This window comes from Mytilus californianus, unplaced genomic scaffold (assembly GCF_021869535.1).
Source record: "Mytilus californianus isolate M0D057914Y unplaced genomic scaffold, xbMytCali1.0.p SCAF_12, whole genome shotgun sequence".
NCBI lineage: Eukaryota > Metazoa > Mollusca > Bivalvia > Mytilida > Mytilidae > Mytilus > Mytilus californianus.
In genome coordinates, this window is record NW_026262604.1 from 28,244,648 (window position 1) to 28,258,151 (window position 13,504).

Below are 13,504 nucleotides of genomic sequence, written 5' to 3' on the forward strand. Positions count from 1 at the left end.
ACAATTACATTACAATTACTTTATTAACTTTATAATATCAAGAAAGAAAAAAGAGAAATTCAGGATTCTTGTTTTACTTATTTTTTTTAATAAATTTAGATATCTGATAGTAGAACACACCTTTAAATCAGAGAATCACGAGTTTCCAATTATTTGCAATGTCATTTACATAGCAATTATGACATATCATACCTTTCGTATCTATACATCTTATCAAGCTAATTTGTAGGATACAGTCATTACGTAAATTTTGCCACTCCTTTATGCATATTTTTGATTGTCCTATTAAGGGGCTTTTGGGTTTTCATTATCACATTATATTTAAATATTTGGCGTTCAAAACCATTTCTTTTTAAATATTTGGCGTTCGAAACTATTAGCAAAGACTCGTCAAAGCAAGATTATTCGAAATACGACAAGCAATCTTTTTTTCTTCTGTTGTGCCGTACTTCAACTGAACTGCACATGGTTGACGATGCAAAAACAAGTAGAAATGTGAAGGCTAACATACAGAGTTCAAAGATATACAAACCTCTATTTAATAATATACACTTTTTTACTGGAAAATAAACTTTGCTCTTGTCCGCATATCAAGTAAATGACTGTTTTATTATACAGAATGCAACTGGTATATATTTCGAGACAATGCATGTTTGTACTCTTTATACTACAGCTCCTTCAACTGTTTCAAATAAATTATGTTGGTTCAACAATCAATTTTAAATTTGTAGCGGACGACGTAAAAATTCCGCTAACCTGTATTTCTAAATTTACGTCATAATTACAACACTAGAAAAGCATTGTTATCGTTATAAACATGGCAATATACGGTCGTTGACTATATACACAAACGAATAATACAGTCATTACCATTTAATTGCAGATAAGCAATCATTTGGAAGTCTTGGGGGACGAGTAAATTCAAACGATACCGACAGCTTGCAAAAATATTTGCTGCCAGTATTTCCTGTAAAAAGACTATTAACCGATTAATAGGTTTTGAAACTATTAATCGTTTCTAAAACTATTAACCATCTAACAGTCATTTTAGTGGAAAATGTTTGCCTCCAGTGAATAGTTCATATTCAGTAAATACTTTTTGGAACTATTAACCATGTTAACCGGTAAATAGTCCTTTTCAGACAATTTCGTAAAAAAGTTAATATAAACTAGTATTCGTCTGCAATTTTATAAAGAAAACACATACCGAGGAATAGTAATGCAGTATTACCAAGTCTAGAAAAGTTGATAATTATTTCTATAGACTATCAAAGATCTGTTATCATATAAAAAAAATTAAAACCCCTCCTCTGAACCATCCCCTTTTTTTAAATTTCTATCAATGGAAAAACACAATGGCATACAAGAATAAAAAAAGAATATTGAAAACAATGTGTCTTGTCTTTTGTTTAACATTGTCTGTTATATACATGTATTAGTTGCTGTCTGTATTTTTGTTTCTACGACATAAATGCAAAAAAAAAAAAAAAAAAAAAAAAAAAAAACAAGTTGCACGATAACAAAAATAAATCAAAAGCGTCATGTATATTTAACTATAAGTAATCGTCAGACAACTGTGAAAATTAAAATACAATCTGTAATACATAAACCGTAAGACACAAAAAAAAACTATTCTATTACAATATTTTATTATTTGTCATCTGGATCGACACAAAACTTCCGACACGTAAATCTACAACATTTCCGTTTTCCATTACACTGACCATCTAGTTGACATTCGGATGGTTTCAAAGGACAAGTTCTTGGTTTTGGATCTGCAGGGCAATCACCAATTTTCGGTTCTACAAAGGAATGAATTTAGTATGTACAATACTTACAAAGAATTTTCTTCCCAAGGAATAGGTTACCTTAGCTGTATTTGGTAAATCCCTTCGGAATTTTGGGTCCCTAATGCTCTTTTTTTATTCGAGCGTCACGTAAGGTCTTTTGTAGACGAAACGCACGTCTTCCGTATTTTGTTTTTAATCCTGGTATCTATGATGAGTTTAATCAAAATTACATTTTATATATTCCATGCGTCCAAATATCTTTTCTGGATATACCTTCTTGGACGCTTTAACTTAATATTTAACAGCCATGGTTGTAAATACGTTATGATTTATATGACAAAAGAGGACCCACACAGAATAGCTAAATTCATCTAAGGTCAACTTTGCCAGTGGGAGTTAGAAATGTAACAGTACTGGAAGTGGGTTACAAAGAGGAAATATGTGCATTGAAAAGATATTTTGCAGACTTCCGATAGTTTGTGTTTTGGACGGGTAAGCATATCTTGCTCAAATATAACACCCGTCGTAAGAACACGTTCGGTCTTAAATCTCAATCTGTGATTTCACGATCGTTGAACAGAGGGAGAGAAAATGGCCACGGCAATTTGGACGTATCCGTGGTCAACTGTGACACAGATGTTACAGCACTGTTAAAAAACTAATGATGTAGCCCGTTAAACAGTTGAAAAGAAGACCCCAATTTTACCTCCAGACAGACATGGTTCAATAGCTTCCTAGCTAAAAATACATTAAAAGAGAGGAAACCATTTATCAGATTTATATGTTATATAGATATATATATAAGTAAACGACAACAACTGAATTCGTTACTCCTAGTTGGGGACAAACACTCATTGAAAATTGGGAGATTAAGCATGTTTTCGAACACCTAAAACTACACAAATCCGAAAAAAGTGACGTAACATGAAAACAAAACCAGAAACTGTAGAAACAGTTTAAAAGGAAATATGTATACAAATTTACTGAAGATTTAAAAACACAATCGCATTTGACGAAAACGTTTTGCATGAACTTTTATTTAAGATGCAACCTGTTACAGATTAAACTTGTAAACATTAGGACTACATAACATCAGTGAGGCTTCTTCGGTAAACCTTTCATACGTTTTCATACATCTTTAGTTACTTACGCTACATGATTCAGACACCAATTACAAAAAATCACTAAAAATATTTGCTTAAAAACATGTTAATTTAATTTAGTTTTAACATCTCCTGCAGGCCTTCCAGATGTTGATGTTGTATGACTGCCAATGAGACAGCTAGTCACCAGTCACATCAAAAGATTCTAAAGAAGATGCCTTTTTTATTTTAGTGAAGGTGGTATCTGCATGTTATTGTGATATACTTAATTTTCCTAAAATATGATCCTGACTAAATTAACATCGATGATGTACTAAATGTTCCTGTAATCTTTTTGTGACAAGATACTATTTACTTGGAAATTAACTTTAGTTATGTACATGTTCTCAATTGACCCGGAATTGATTTCCGGAATTAAAAAAGTTTTCTACTAAACATACCTAGAACTGGATCCCGACAACATCCTCCACTGCAACACAACTGATCACCCGGACAGTCTCGGTCATCTCCGTTGTGTCCGGCGTTGCATCTATTACTACACGTAGGTCCTGGAGCGCCTTTCGGACAGGAACCCTATAAATTAAACACATGCACGTAAATCGTAATTCAAGTTATGTTATTTAAGTATTGCAATTTTATAGTAAATTTGAAAATATTTTTATAATTAATTTTATTTTTAAATGGCGACATTTTGTGTACCAAATCAAATGAAGTTGGGAAAAGTATACTCCAATTCGTTATAAGACACTGATGCTACTGTTCATGCTCATAGGGTATAATTGAATTTTAGATATCATCAAGCAGGGAATGACTACTCTGTCGACATTGTACATAATAGAATCATACATTATATTTTTTTATAAATATAATATCAAATCATCCCTGAATACAGAAGCTACACATTCATGATAATAAATAAAACAAGTCATGTCAAAATACGATGATTGTTTAAACGGTACAATACATATAGATTATCGATGGTGTTTCTCAGCTACAATCTCATCGTAGGGCGTCTGTCTTTAGATGAGATGTGGCCGAGAAACATACTCGATTTTGAAAGACCATTAATATGTATATCGCTTTTTTGCCTATGACGCCGCTCATGTTTACATTGACAGCGTCATGTGCGCCCTTAGTTTCTGACGATATTTTTTTTTGTGTCGAGCGAGAAGCGTGATATGAAAATCCATCACAAAATAAGATCAAAGAAAAAATACGTAAAATAGAGATGCAACATCATAATGTAACATATAGAATATACAATAATTATGAAATACTTCCTCCAATGAGAGGCGAAAGATACCAAACGGACATTCAAACTCATAAGTTGAAAATATACTGACAACGCCACGGTTAAAGAAAGAAAAAGACAAACAACAGTATTGAAAACACAACATAGAAAACTAAAGACACGAACCCCACCAAAAACGGGGGTGATATCAGATGCTCCGGAAGGATGAGCAGATCCTGCTCCACAAATGTCAAACAAGGAAAAGACAGGCATACAAATAGCAGTGTGCAAAACACCATACTACACACTTGCTTAAGCTGCGAAAAAATAAACGATACATTCCATTCTCAATTGGTATGTTAGAAAATCAAATGTCGTAAAACTGAAAGTTTCTGCATTGTAGAACACCCGATATAATTAACCGCTATACAATTCCGGTGCCTCGGTGGCCAAGTGGTCTAAATAGTTCAATTACTGTATCACTAGTCTGTCAATACTGAGGTTGAGAGTTCGAATCCTGCACGCGGCAGGTGCATTCAACTCTAATCTTTATTGACCAGGATTGTTAGTTTTCATACCAAATATGTCAGTATTTTTCTCTGAACATTTCAGCATTCTTTACCAAGAAAAACTGACCAAAAAGGGCTATTAACACCAATCAATCAATCAGTCTGTACAATTTCAATCAAAATTTCAAATCATTCCGGAATAAAGAATCTGATTAATGTAAAATGAAAGTTATAGACGAACAAACACGGTTTTTACATAATATACACACACACAAAACTCTGCAGAAGCTGAGATTTAAACAACTTACATATTGCCATGGGATGTCTTACCTGTTTTTTTAAAAGTATATATTTAATCATTCGACTAAAAAGCACATTGGAATACCCCCTTTTATACAATAAAATTAACCAAATTCAAATGATATTTAAAGTGCACACAAACATGATAAACTTTATTTACTCTATACAGAACTTACATTTATTTCTAAATGCCAGACTAAAGGGAATGTTATGGTGAATATTGATATTCTTATCCATAAACTGAAGTAAACATCTGCTGTTGTATTACCAGTTACAGTAATTATATTTGCTTATGGAAATCAGACTTGTTTTTGTTACATAAATTCAACTTTGTATACATTGTTCATAATCTTCTTAAATACACATTTTTCTATTTTACGAAATATAGAATTTAAAGCTATTTTTACTAAAATACTTATGTGTTTGAGTAAAATGTCAAATATTAAGCATTAAAGACATATCAAAGTTGCTGACTCTTTTCTTTACAAGACTGTACCATTGTGTGACATTCTTTTTTTTTAAATCTAAAAATGAATGCAGATTGTAAGAACCCACGAAGTACAGCAATTTTATCGGTCTACGCCCTGTGTCATATCAAAAACGAGTCTTTGTCACCACATAAAGACCTTATACATTTTTGAAGTTTTGGCTTCACAGAATTTTAAAAGAGCTACTACATACATTATCTACTGTACGCTTACATGTCAATAGTTATTTTCCTTACACTTTGAGATTTGTGAAATTTGTATTTCAAACATGCGAAACGTTAAATGTACCATGCGTATTATATATTAAAATGGCGAATTCTATTATCAAAATATAATCTACATAAAAAACGGTGACATCGCTACACAACACTTTAAGTATCGCGTAGCAAAGACGACATTCCTAATGTTCAAGAGTTTGCCTCTACAAAATATCCAATTAGTTCAATTAATTCAATTAATAATTGTTGCAATACAATTCGCCGTTTTTTAATATAATACATTCTGGGTAATATTTTCCAAAGTTTACACCAAAACGTCGTGATTGGTGCAAATTGTTCAAAACAATGGAAATTTATACGATAACGTGGTGTTATTTTCATTTTGGGGTACAACCAATAAAATTACCCATAGTCCTTTAGATTTTAAAACGGCCAATCGCCGTCCCACTTCGTACAAGTCCAAAATATTTTGATTAATTGAGTTGTATTACCTTGTAAAAATCGTATATGATTGAAACACAGACCCTGCACGCTTAGGTTTGGGTTGTTTTTAAGCAAGATATGTTTTTTTTATCAGATCGATGTCAATAATATGTACCTTTAAATTAAGATTAACAATGACGCTATTGTAAAAAGTTTCTGATCTACTTCTCAACATTTTACTTCATGTCGTCTTGATCAGGAGTTAAACAACAATCAGGCTATTTGCTATTACAATTAAAATGACAGCTGTTTTGCAACATGTGAATAACTAGAATTCCACTATAGTTATGCATTAATGATATTGATTTGATTTTTAATGAGACAGAGGCCCAGTCATACAGTGAAAAAATAATGCTTGAAGTCAACATACGATCTTCAAGCCTAAACAAGATTAGTAATTCTATAAATGGTTACAAACAGCGGATTCTCCAAGTTTGATCGTTTAAAATGTTAAATTAAAGGTGCATACTAAATTGTATGCGGTACATTTATGTAGACTATGAACTGTGGTTCATGCATTTTTTTCATATACTAACGCCAGTTCAGAACACTATTTTCTTTACCAGTTTAACAATAAATCCAAGAAACATAAGTATTACCTTACCTTTTTACACCTTGGATATGTGCACCCAGCGAAACATTTCTCTCCATTGATGATTTCATATATGGATTCTACGCAAGTACCTGGTGGAGGTCGAGCGCAATCTCGGGGTGGCCCACATGAATCTTTCTCTACAAATGTTAGTATCAATATAACATCTGTTTCATAAACCAATATATCGACTCAGTAGTAAGTATTTTATCATCCAAAATCAAAGTTACATGTATATCATGTTTATAGTAAAACCGTTCTTCAATATGCCTTGTCAAAACCAACATTACAAGTTTTTCATCTGATCACAGATTGATTAAACTAAATAATAGCAATTGTCTCTCATTTGCACAGAAAGATTGAATAAGTTTGTACTGAGTTATTCACAAGTTGTGCCGATGAAATCAATTTCGAAGTAACATCTGTCTATTACATAATTTCCATAATGACAATAGCAACTGGATATGTGATTGCTTTAGAAAACACAAATGTAAAAATACACACATGAATAAGCACTAGTTTTCCGCTCAATATTTTAAGCCATTTGTTTTAATTAGAATAACAATTACCTGTCTAGTTTCTTTTTCTACTGATTGATTGTTGGTTGCTTAACGTCCAAATATTGCATGCGTGTTCCGGGCAAGAACAAGTTAACAATACATACAATGGGTACAATGTAGGCTCTGCAATAGAGGTCGTCCGGGATGAAAGTCTAGGAAATTTTGACTGCCACGGGAAAATGAGGGTATACTGGATAATATTTATTTATTTGTATGCTGATTTTTCAAATGATACTTTACAATATACTCCTACCGGTTTTCGACCACTTTTTTACAAAAGTTGAATTATCTCCTGAAATAAAACTACAGCTGTAGCAATCAGCGCTTGTGTGTCTACCCAGTACGAAATCTATCAACATTTGCACGTGTCTATGCTTAATAAAAAGCCTACTCCTGATACATTTTACCGGGCTATCTGAGAAAGAATACAGCATGTAAATTCAAAAAATTCGACACAATTTCTTGACCATATTCATACTTCACGCACAGTCAAACACAGGTTCCTCCTTAGCAATGCTTTGAAATGCATGAGTTGTAAACGTTCTTTTTTCCTCTCACTGATCAGTAAACCGTAAATTACCCGCAATCGAATTTGAATCCTAGTTTACATTTTGGCACGAATCCGTTATTTTCATTATATAATTCCGTGATATTGTAGTGACTGACGATACAAAAAAAAAAAAAAAAATATTAGGGGTTTTCAAAAAATTATCTGTCTTGATTTAATTGGTAAACACATATTTGTTTTCATGTTTCCTTGTCCGGTAGAAATTAGTATAATGAACACGATGTCTCGATTAGAAAGAGTCCAATGTGTATGAACGATAAAACGATAATGAATTTTTGCCAAAACTTTAACATGTTTAAAAGCGGTTTGTTTGCTGTCCATTGGAATAATTAAAGAGTAATTTGTCTACTATTTTTAACAAAACCCGTATTCCTGTTGCAGTCGAAATCCATTTTTCATCCCAGTCAAAAATACACATGCACTATTTGTTACTGAGTATTTAGCAATAACAAGGAATCAATTAGTCAATAGACAAATTAATATATCCCATTTTACTTACTGATGCCCTGACATAGCCGTTCACATTTCCTTTTGTTTCTAAAATTATTCTTGTTGCCTTGTCTTCCGCTATATATAAACTTTTCACACTGCATATTTTCAACATTGTAAAACCATCTTGTAATAGACAGTTGACCTGTCCCACTCAACTTTGGTAGTGTACAAACTGAAAATGAAAAAAATATATCGATTAAATCAATGGTCGGGAGTGTTATACTTTAATACCATCGACATCTATAAATTTCAATGAATATATAGATTAAGGAAACAGTAGTTTGCGCGGTTTTAATCTCATAAACAAATTAGCAAAGAAATTTGACGCTACGAAATCATTGCATTAAAGCTACAAATAAATCGGCGGTGATCTGCCTTATTTTTAGCGTAACAAATTTGGAAGCGTTTAAACAAGCTTAAACGTATTAAATTGAACTATTAAAAAATAACAATGGATAAATATTTTCCTTTTGTCGTTTTCTCGCAGACTAAATAAAAGTGAATGTAGCAGTAATGGTTCAGTTCGTCGATCAGTCAAAGGAAGTATTAATGTATTAACATATATTGAACTACTTCTTTCGTAATAAATACTCGAATCAAATAGATTGCGCTTTGTGAAAAACAAACCTTTAACAAATTCACTTAAACGTGGAGAATTCATATATCATTGATGAATCAGAAAATACAAAACATTCAAGTAATAACACAAGTTGTCTGATGTAGTGGTGGAATTAATGGAAAAGTTTGTCATAAAAATGTGGCAAAAGGAAACTAAAATTTAAGAACTACATACTTCCTAGCTTCAAAAATGCACAGATAAAAGGTAAAGGTACTCTGAAAAATATCATAAACACTACTCCATAGCATATAAAAGCAGCGACAACGCCTATGATTTGCAAATAAGTTAAGACAAGACATAGAACATAAAATGCACAATGATATACATGGTAACATTTTGTAAATATAAAGTACATTCAAAGTGGTTTAGGATAACTTGCGGATACATGATAGTCACTCCCTCCCCCAGAAAAAAGTAATAATCATAGTTTGCTTATTCAAACCCTTATTCACCACGCAGATAAAAAAGAAGGTGGACAATGGTCAGACTTATATGAAAGTTGTATATATTCTGCATAGGAATTTAAGTGGAGACATGACATGTGTATTGAAGTGCAAGGATATGAACGAAAATCATCTTATAACAGAAAAATCAATCAGATAAAGATGCAAAAGTACAGGGACATTATGTTGGGAAGGAAGATCAAATGGACGAACGACCAAATAAAAGGATCCAACCTCCACTGTATGACACCTGCATCAGAAACAAACGGACGAATTAACTTTCTACCATATGACGCCATCGTCATAGAGTAGGGTTATAAGTAAAAAATAAATAAAAAAATTTGCAAACATAAAAAAATATAGCAAAAATACCACAAGGCAAATTCAGAAAGGGGAAGTCTATAAAATCTGACAAAATTAAACGCTTTCAATCAACAGAACAAATAAAAAACAACTGCCATGTTCCTGCCTTGGTACCGGCATTTTCCGAAAAAAATAATGATGGTTTAAACCAGTTTTGTAGCTAGCTTAACCACAAATATAGAACAACCAATTAACATATACCGATAACTAAAGCTTGGTGAACAATAAAAACGCTTTGTGGAGAGTTGAGAAAATCATTTAATGTTACCTTAACCATTTAGCAATAATATTATCTTTAAAAAATACTTCTAGACAAATTCAACAATACTTATTGCCTTAACCTTAGTTAACTTTTATATAATGGTTTTAAATGTGTTGCTGCACATCAATAGAAAGGAACAAATCATATGGTTATATTATAGATAAGGGTAAATCAGTATCCGGCATTACCTTTATGTTGGCAAAAATACTAGTATGTCTTGGTATATATTAACCGTACTTTTATATAAAAAAGTGCTTCGCATTTGAGGAACTTTATCTAGCGTATTAAATACAATTTACCTCGTATCTTGCAGGTAGCAAAACAGTCTTGTCTCGTTTTGAAATTGTTATCGTTGCCATCACAACCACCATAGACAAACATTTTACACCGACCAGTCTTTACGTCATAATGAAATCGTTTTAAGCTCGCACGACATGGTCCAGCAACTTTCGGTTGGTCGCAAATATTATCCCTCGATATTACACTAACTACCTACAATGATCGAATACACATTAAGTCATAAGGCATGACCTATAAATTTTCAATTTTTGACATTTTTACTTATCATGTCTATTTGTATTGGTCATACATTGTTGTCAATATAATGGAATTTTATGCTGTCATACAAGTGAGGGGATGAGCTAGCTTTAAAACCAGGTTTAATCCACCAGTTTCTACATCAGGGAATACCTGTACCAAGACAGGCATATGACAGTTGTTTTCCATTCGTTTGATGTGTTTGAGCTTTTAATTTTGCCATTTGATAAGGGACTTTCTGTTTTGAATTTTCCTTGGAGTTCGGTATTTTTGTTATTTTCTTTTTATTCATTCAATGAGAGTAATTTGTTGATTAATATAGTGGTTGATTAGATATTTAATTTCTTTGTGTGATATTATATAGAATATATAATAAACCCACCGTAGATACCAGGCTTCATAAATCTTCAAGCATGAATTTCTCTACAATGATTTTGTAGTATTATGATTTTTTAAAGATAACAAATCCGTCAGGCAAAGTTAAACTTGGAGGAATTAGGTTGTTGTTTAAGGTCCTTTTTTCATATATCTCTTAAATGTGTTGGTACTTTTACATCAAATACTTGACTTTGAACGTTCTTGATAAAAGTAAATTAAGAAAAGCGCTTGGGGCGTTAAAAAGTGTTAATTTAATTTTTAAAATGATTGCCAGTTCTGAAGCAGACTTTATCTCATAGTATCTATTGCTTCATTTAAAAATCTAACATACAATCAGAAAATGGTTAACAAACTCTTGAATCCAAACTAAGAAAATATTGACGATACAATGTGTGCTTGTAGATTTGTGTATACAATTGTTTTTTTTGTTGTTTCTTTTTTTATTATCTATAAATGAAGTATAAGTTGAATGTTTTATTTTTATTCCAAAACATAAGATTATATTGCTGGTGAACTGGCACAGTCTGTACCATGCTATCTTTTTATTTACTTAGATATGATTTACTAAGTTATATTAGTAATTTCAGCATTGAAACACGCTGGTTTGAAGTTTGGTTAGGGATATTTCTTCATTCTTTTATAATGAAAATGCATTCTACTTTTCATTTCAAGAAAACATAAGAGTCATTTTATTCGCAAAGGCCAAAATACAAACAATTATAATTCAACATTTGTTCAGGTGAAGAAATGACTCAGAGAAATGATATTTACTACTATTCATGACTTACATTGATTATGTATTTGTTTTTTCATGGTTTCTTGGAATGAAATACAGGAATGTTGAAAGAGTTTATAATTAAGACATCAATGCAAAACATGTTTAAGATAGAAAGTTACTTGACATATTTTTTCCCAAAAGCGACGAATCACACTCATAGAGTGTTCGAACATTACTGAAAACTACCCGTTATCATATGCATTTAAATGTTTTTTTTTATGTATAGAGTTAATGCTGCCTGTCTATATACCTTATTTACATCCTATGAAAATTCACAACCGGCTATATAATATAAAGTTACATATTTGCACATTTGTTAATGAAAATAGAGCAAACTTACCAAAACGAGGAAAACAATAATCAGTTGAACACTTATGAACATCCTGTTTATGAAAAAAACACACTATTTATTCAAAATAAATACACTACAACATGCACTAGTCTATACAAAATGTAAATTGGACTACTAAAGTACAAATAAGCTGATTTGCAACATGTGCCTTTTTAAATATATGTATATTTATTAAAGTACATACAGTCTCTAATCTTCTTTATTATTAATTAAACAATAGCAAAATACTAGATAAATCACCTTTTTACTTGAAAATAAAAGAAAATTAGGAAATATTCGCTTGGTGGCAGTTGGTGTACAAGTTATAGATCGCAATAACGTAAAGGAAGAACAATATATATGTATATGAGTTTAAATACTTATCAATGAATCGATCTTTTTCTTATGAACATGAATTCAGGAAAATAAGTCCTTTGGGCGTTGGTTACAATAAATTTCTGCGATTTTCTATCCTATCATCATATTACGTACGAAAATTCAAACACATTTCTTATACTGTTGTAGGATTTAAAAAGAAAAGCTTTTTAATATTAGAATATTTCCTGATTTATTTTCAACTATCAGTTCATGTATTTACCGAAATGAAATACGGTATGCATGCTCATAAGTCAATAATGTGTAATAATTCCAAAAGCAAGAACAATAAGACATGTATATCAAAACCCAGTGTATACAGTCTTTTATGGAACTTGTGAAAGTCGTGGAAATATTACTAGATAATGTCTATGAAATTTAGTCTTGCACTCCTGTTATTTTTTATTACTTCTAAACTTGTAATGGAATCACATGTTTCACAAATTGAAGGAAATGGGAGTGATTACGCTTTATCTATTAGCTATTCAATTATCATGATTATGTGTCCCTATTATTTTTGTCTTGCTAATTTTTTATATTGTTCAACCTATGATTAACAGATGAGTAAACCTGTAACATTCAAACGTTTTAAAGTGGCCGCTCTTTCCATAGATACAAATATGGAAGTTTGAAGAGATTGGTTTCCTTTAACTTACTCAAGAAATCCTAATTTTACCGTTTTTTATCTAATTATTTAGATTCAACGTTGATAACCCTGGAACTTAGAATGGTTCTATTTTTTTAAGGTTAAAATTTGGTGACCATGTAGAACGCATCTATCATGTCTATCCCATCAAACTTGAGAAAAAGGATACAACAGATACAGTTAAGTCTGCCTCTTATCTTGACTTACATCTAGGAATTGACAATGGGGGTCGGTTGATAACAAAACCTTACAACAAAAGAGATAATGTCAGCTTCCCAATTGTGAACTTTCCATTTCTATGTAGCAACATTCCAGCGGCGCCTGCATTCGGGGTATATATCTCCCAATTGATCAGCTATTCCAGGTCTTGTATTACCTATCATGATTTCCTTGGTAATAGGGTTGCTGTTCACAAGGAAGCTATTAAACCAAGAGTTT

General features: G+C 31.7%; 1 protein-coding gene across 1 annotated transcript; it reads right to left on the reverse strand.

Annotated features, from left to right (window-relative positions):
* Positions 1-1,475: 1,475 nt before the first annotated feature.
* On the reverse strand, positions 1,476-12,177 carry LOC127721647 (carboxypeptidase inhibitor SmCI-like). The gene is made up of 6 exons (XM_052228421.1): positions 12,055-12,177; positions 10,321-10,513; positions 8,342-8,506; positions 6,727-6,854; positions 3,334-3,466; positions 1,476-1,802 (listed from the first exon to the last, which is right to left on the reverse strand). Exons 1-6 carry the CDS (start codon positions 12,094-12,096, stop codon positions 1,651-1,653), a joined length of 813 nt encoding a protein of 270 aa, XP_052084381.1. The 5' UTR covers positions 12,097-12,177; the 3' UTR covers positions 1,476-1,650.
* Between the last annotated feature and the right edge of the window lie 1,327 nt (positions 12,178-13,504).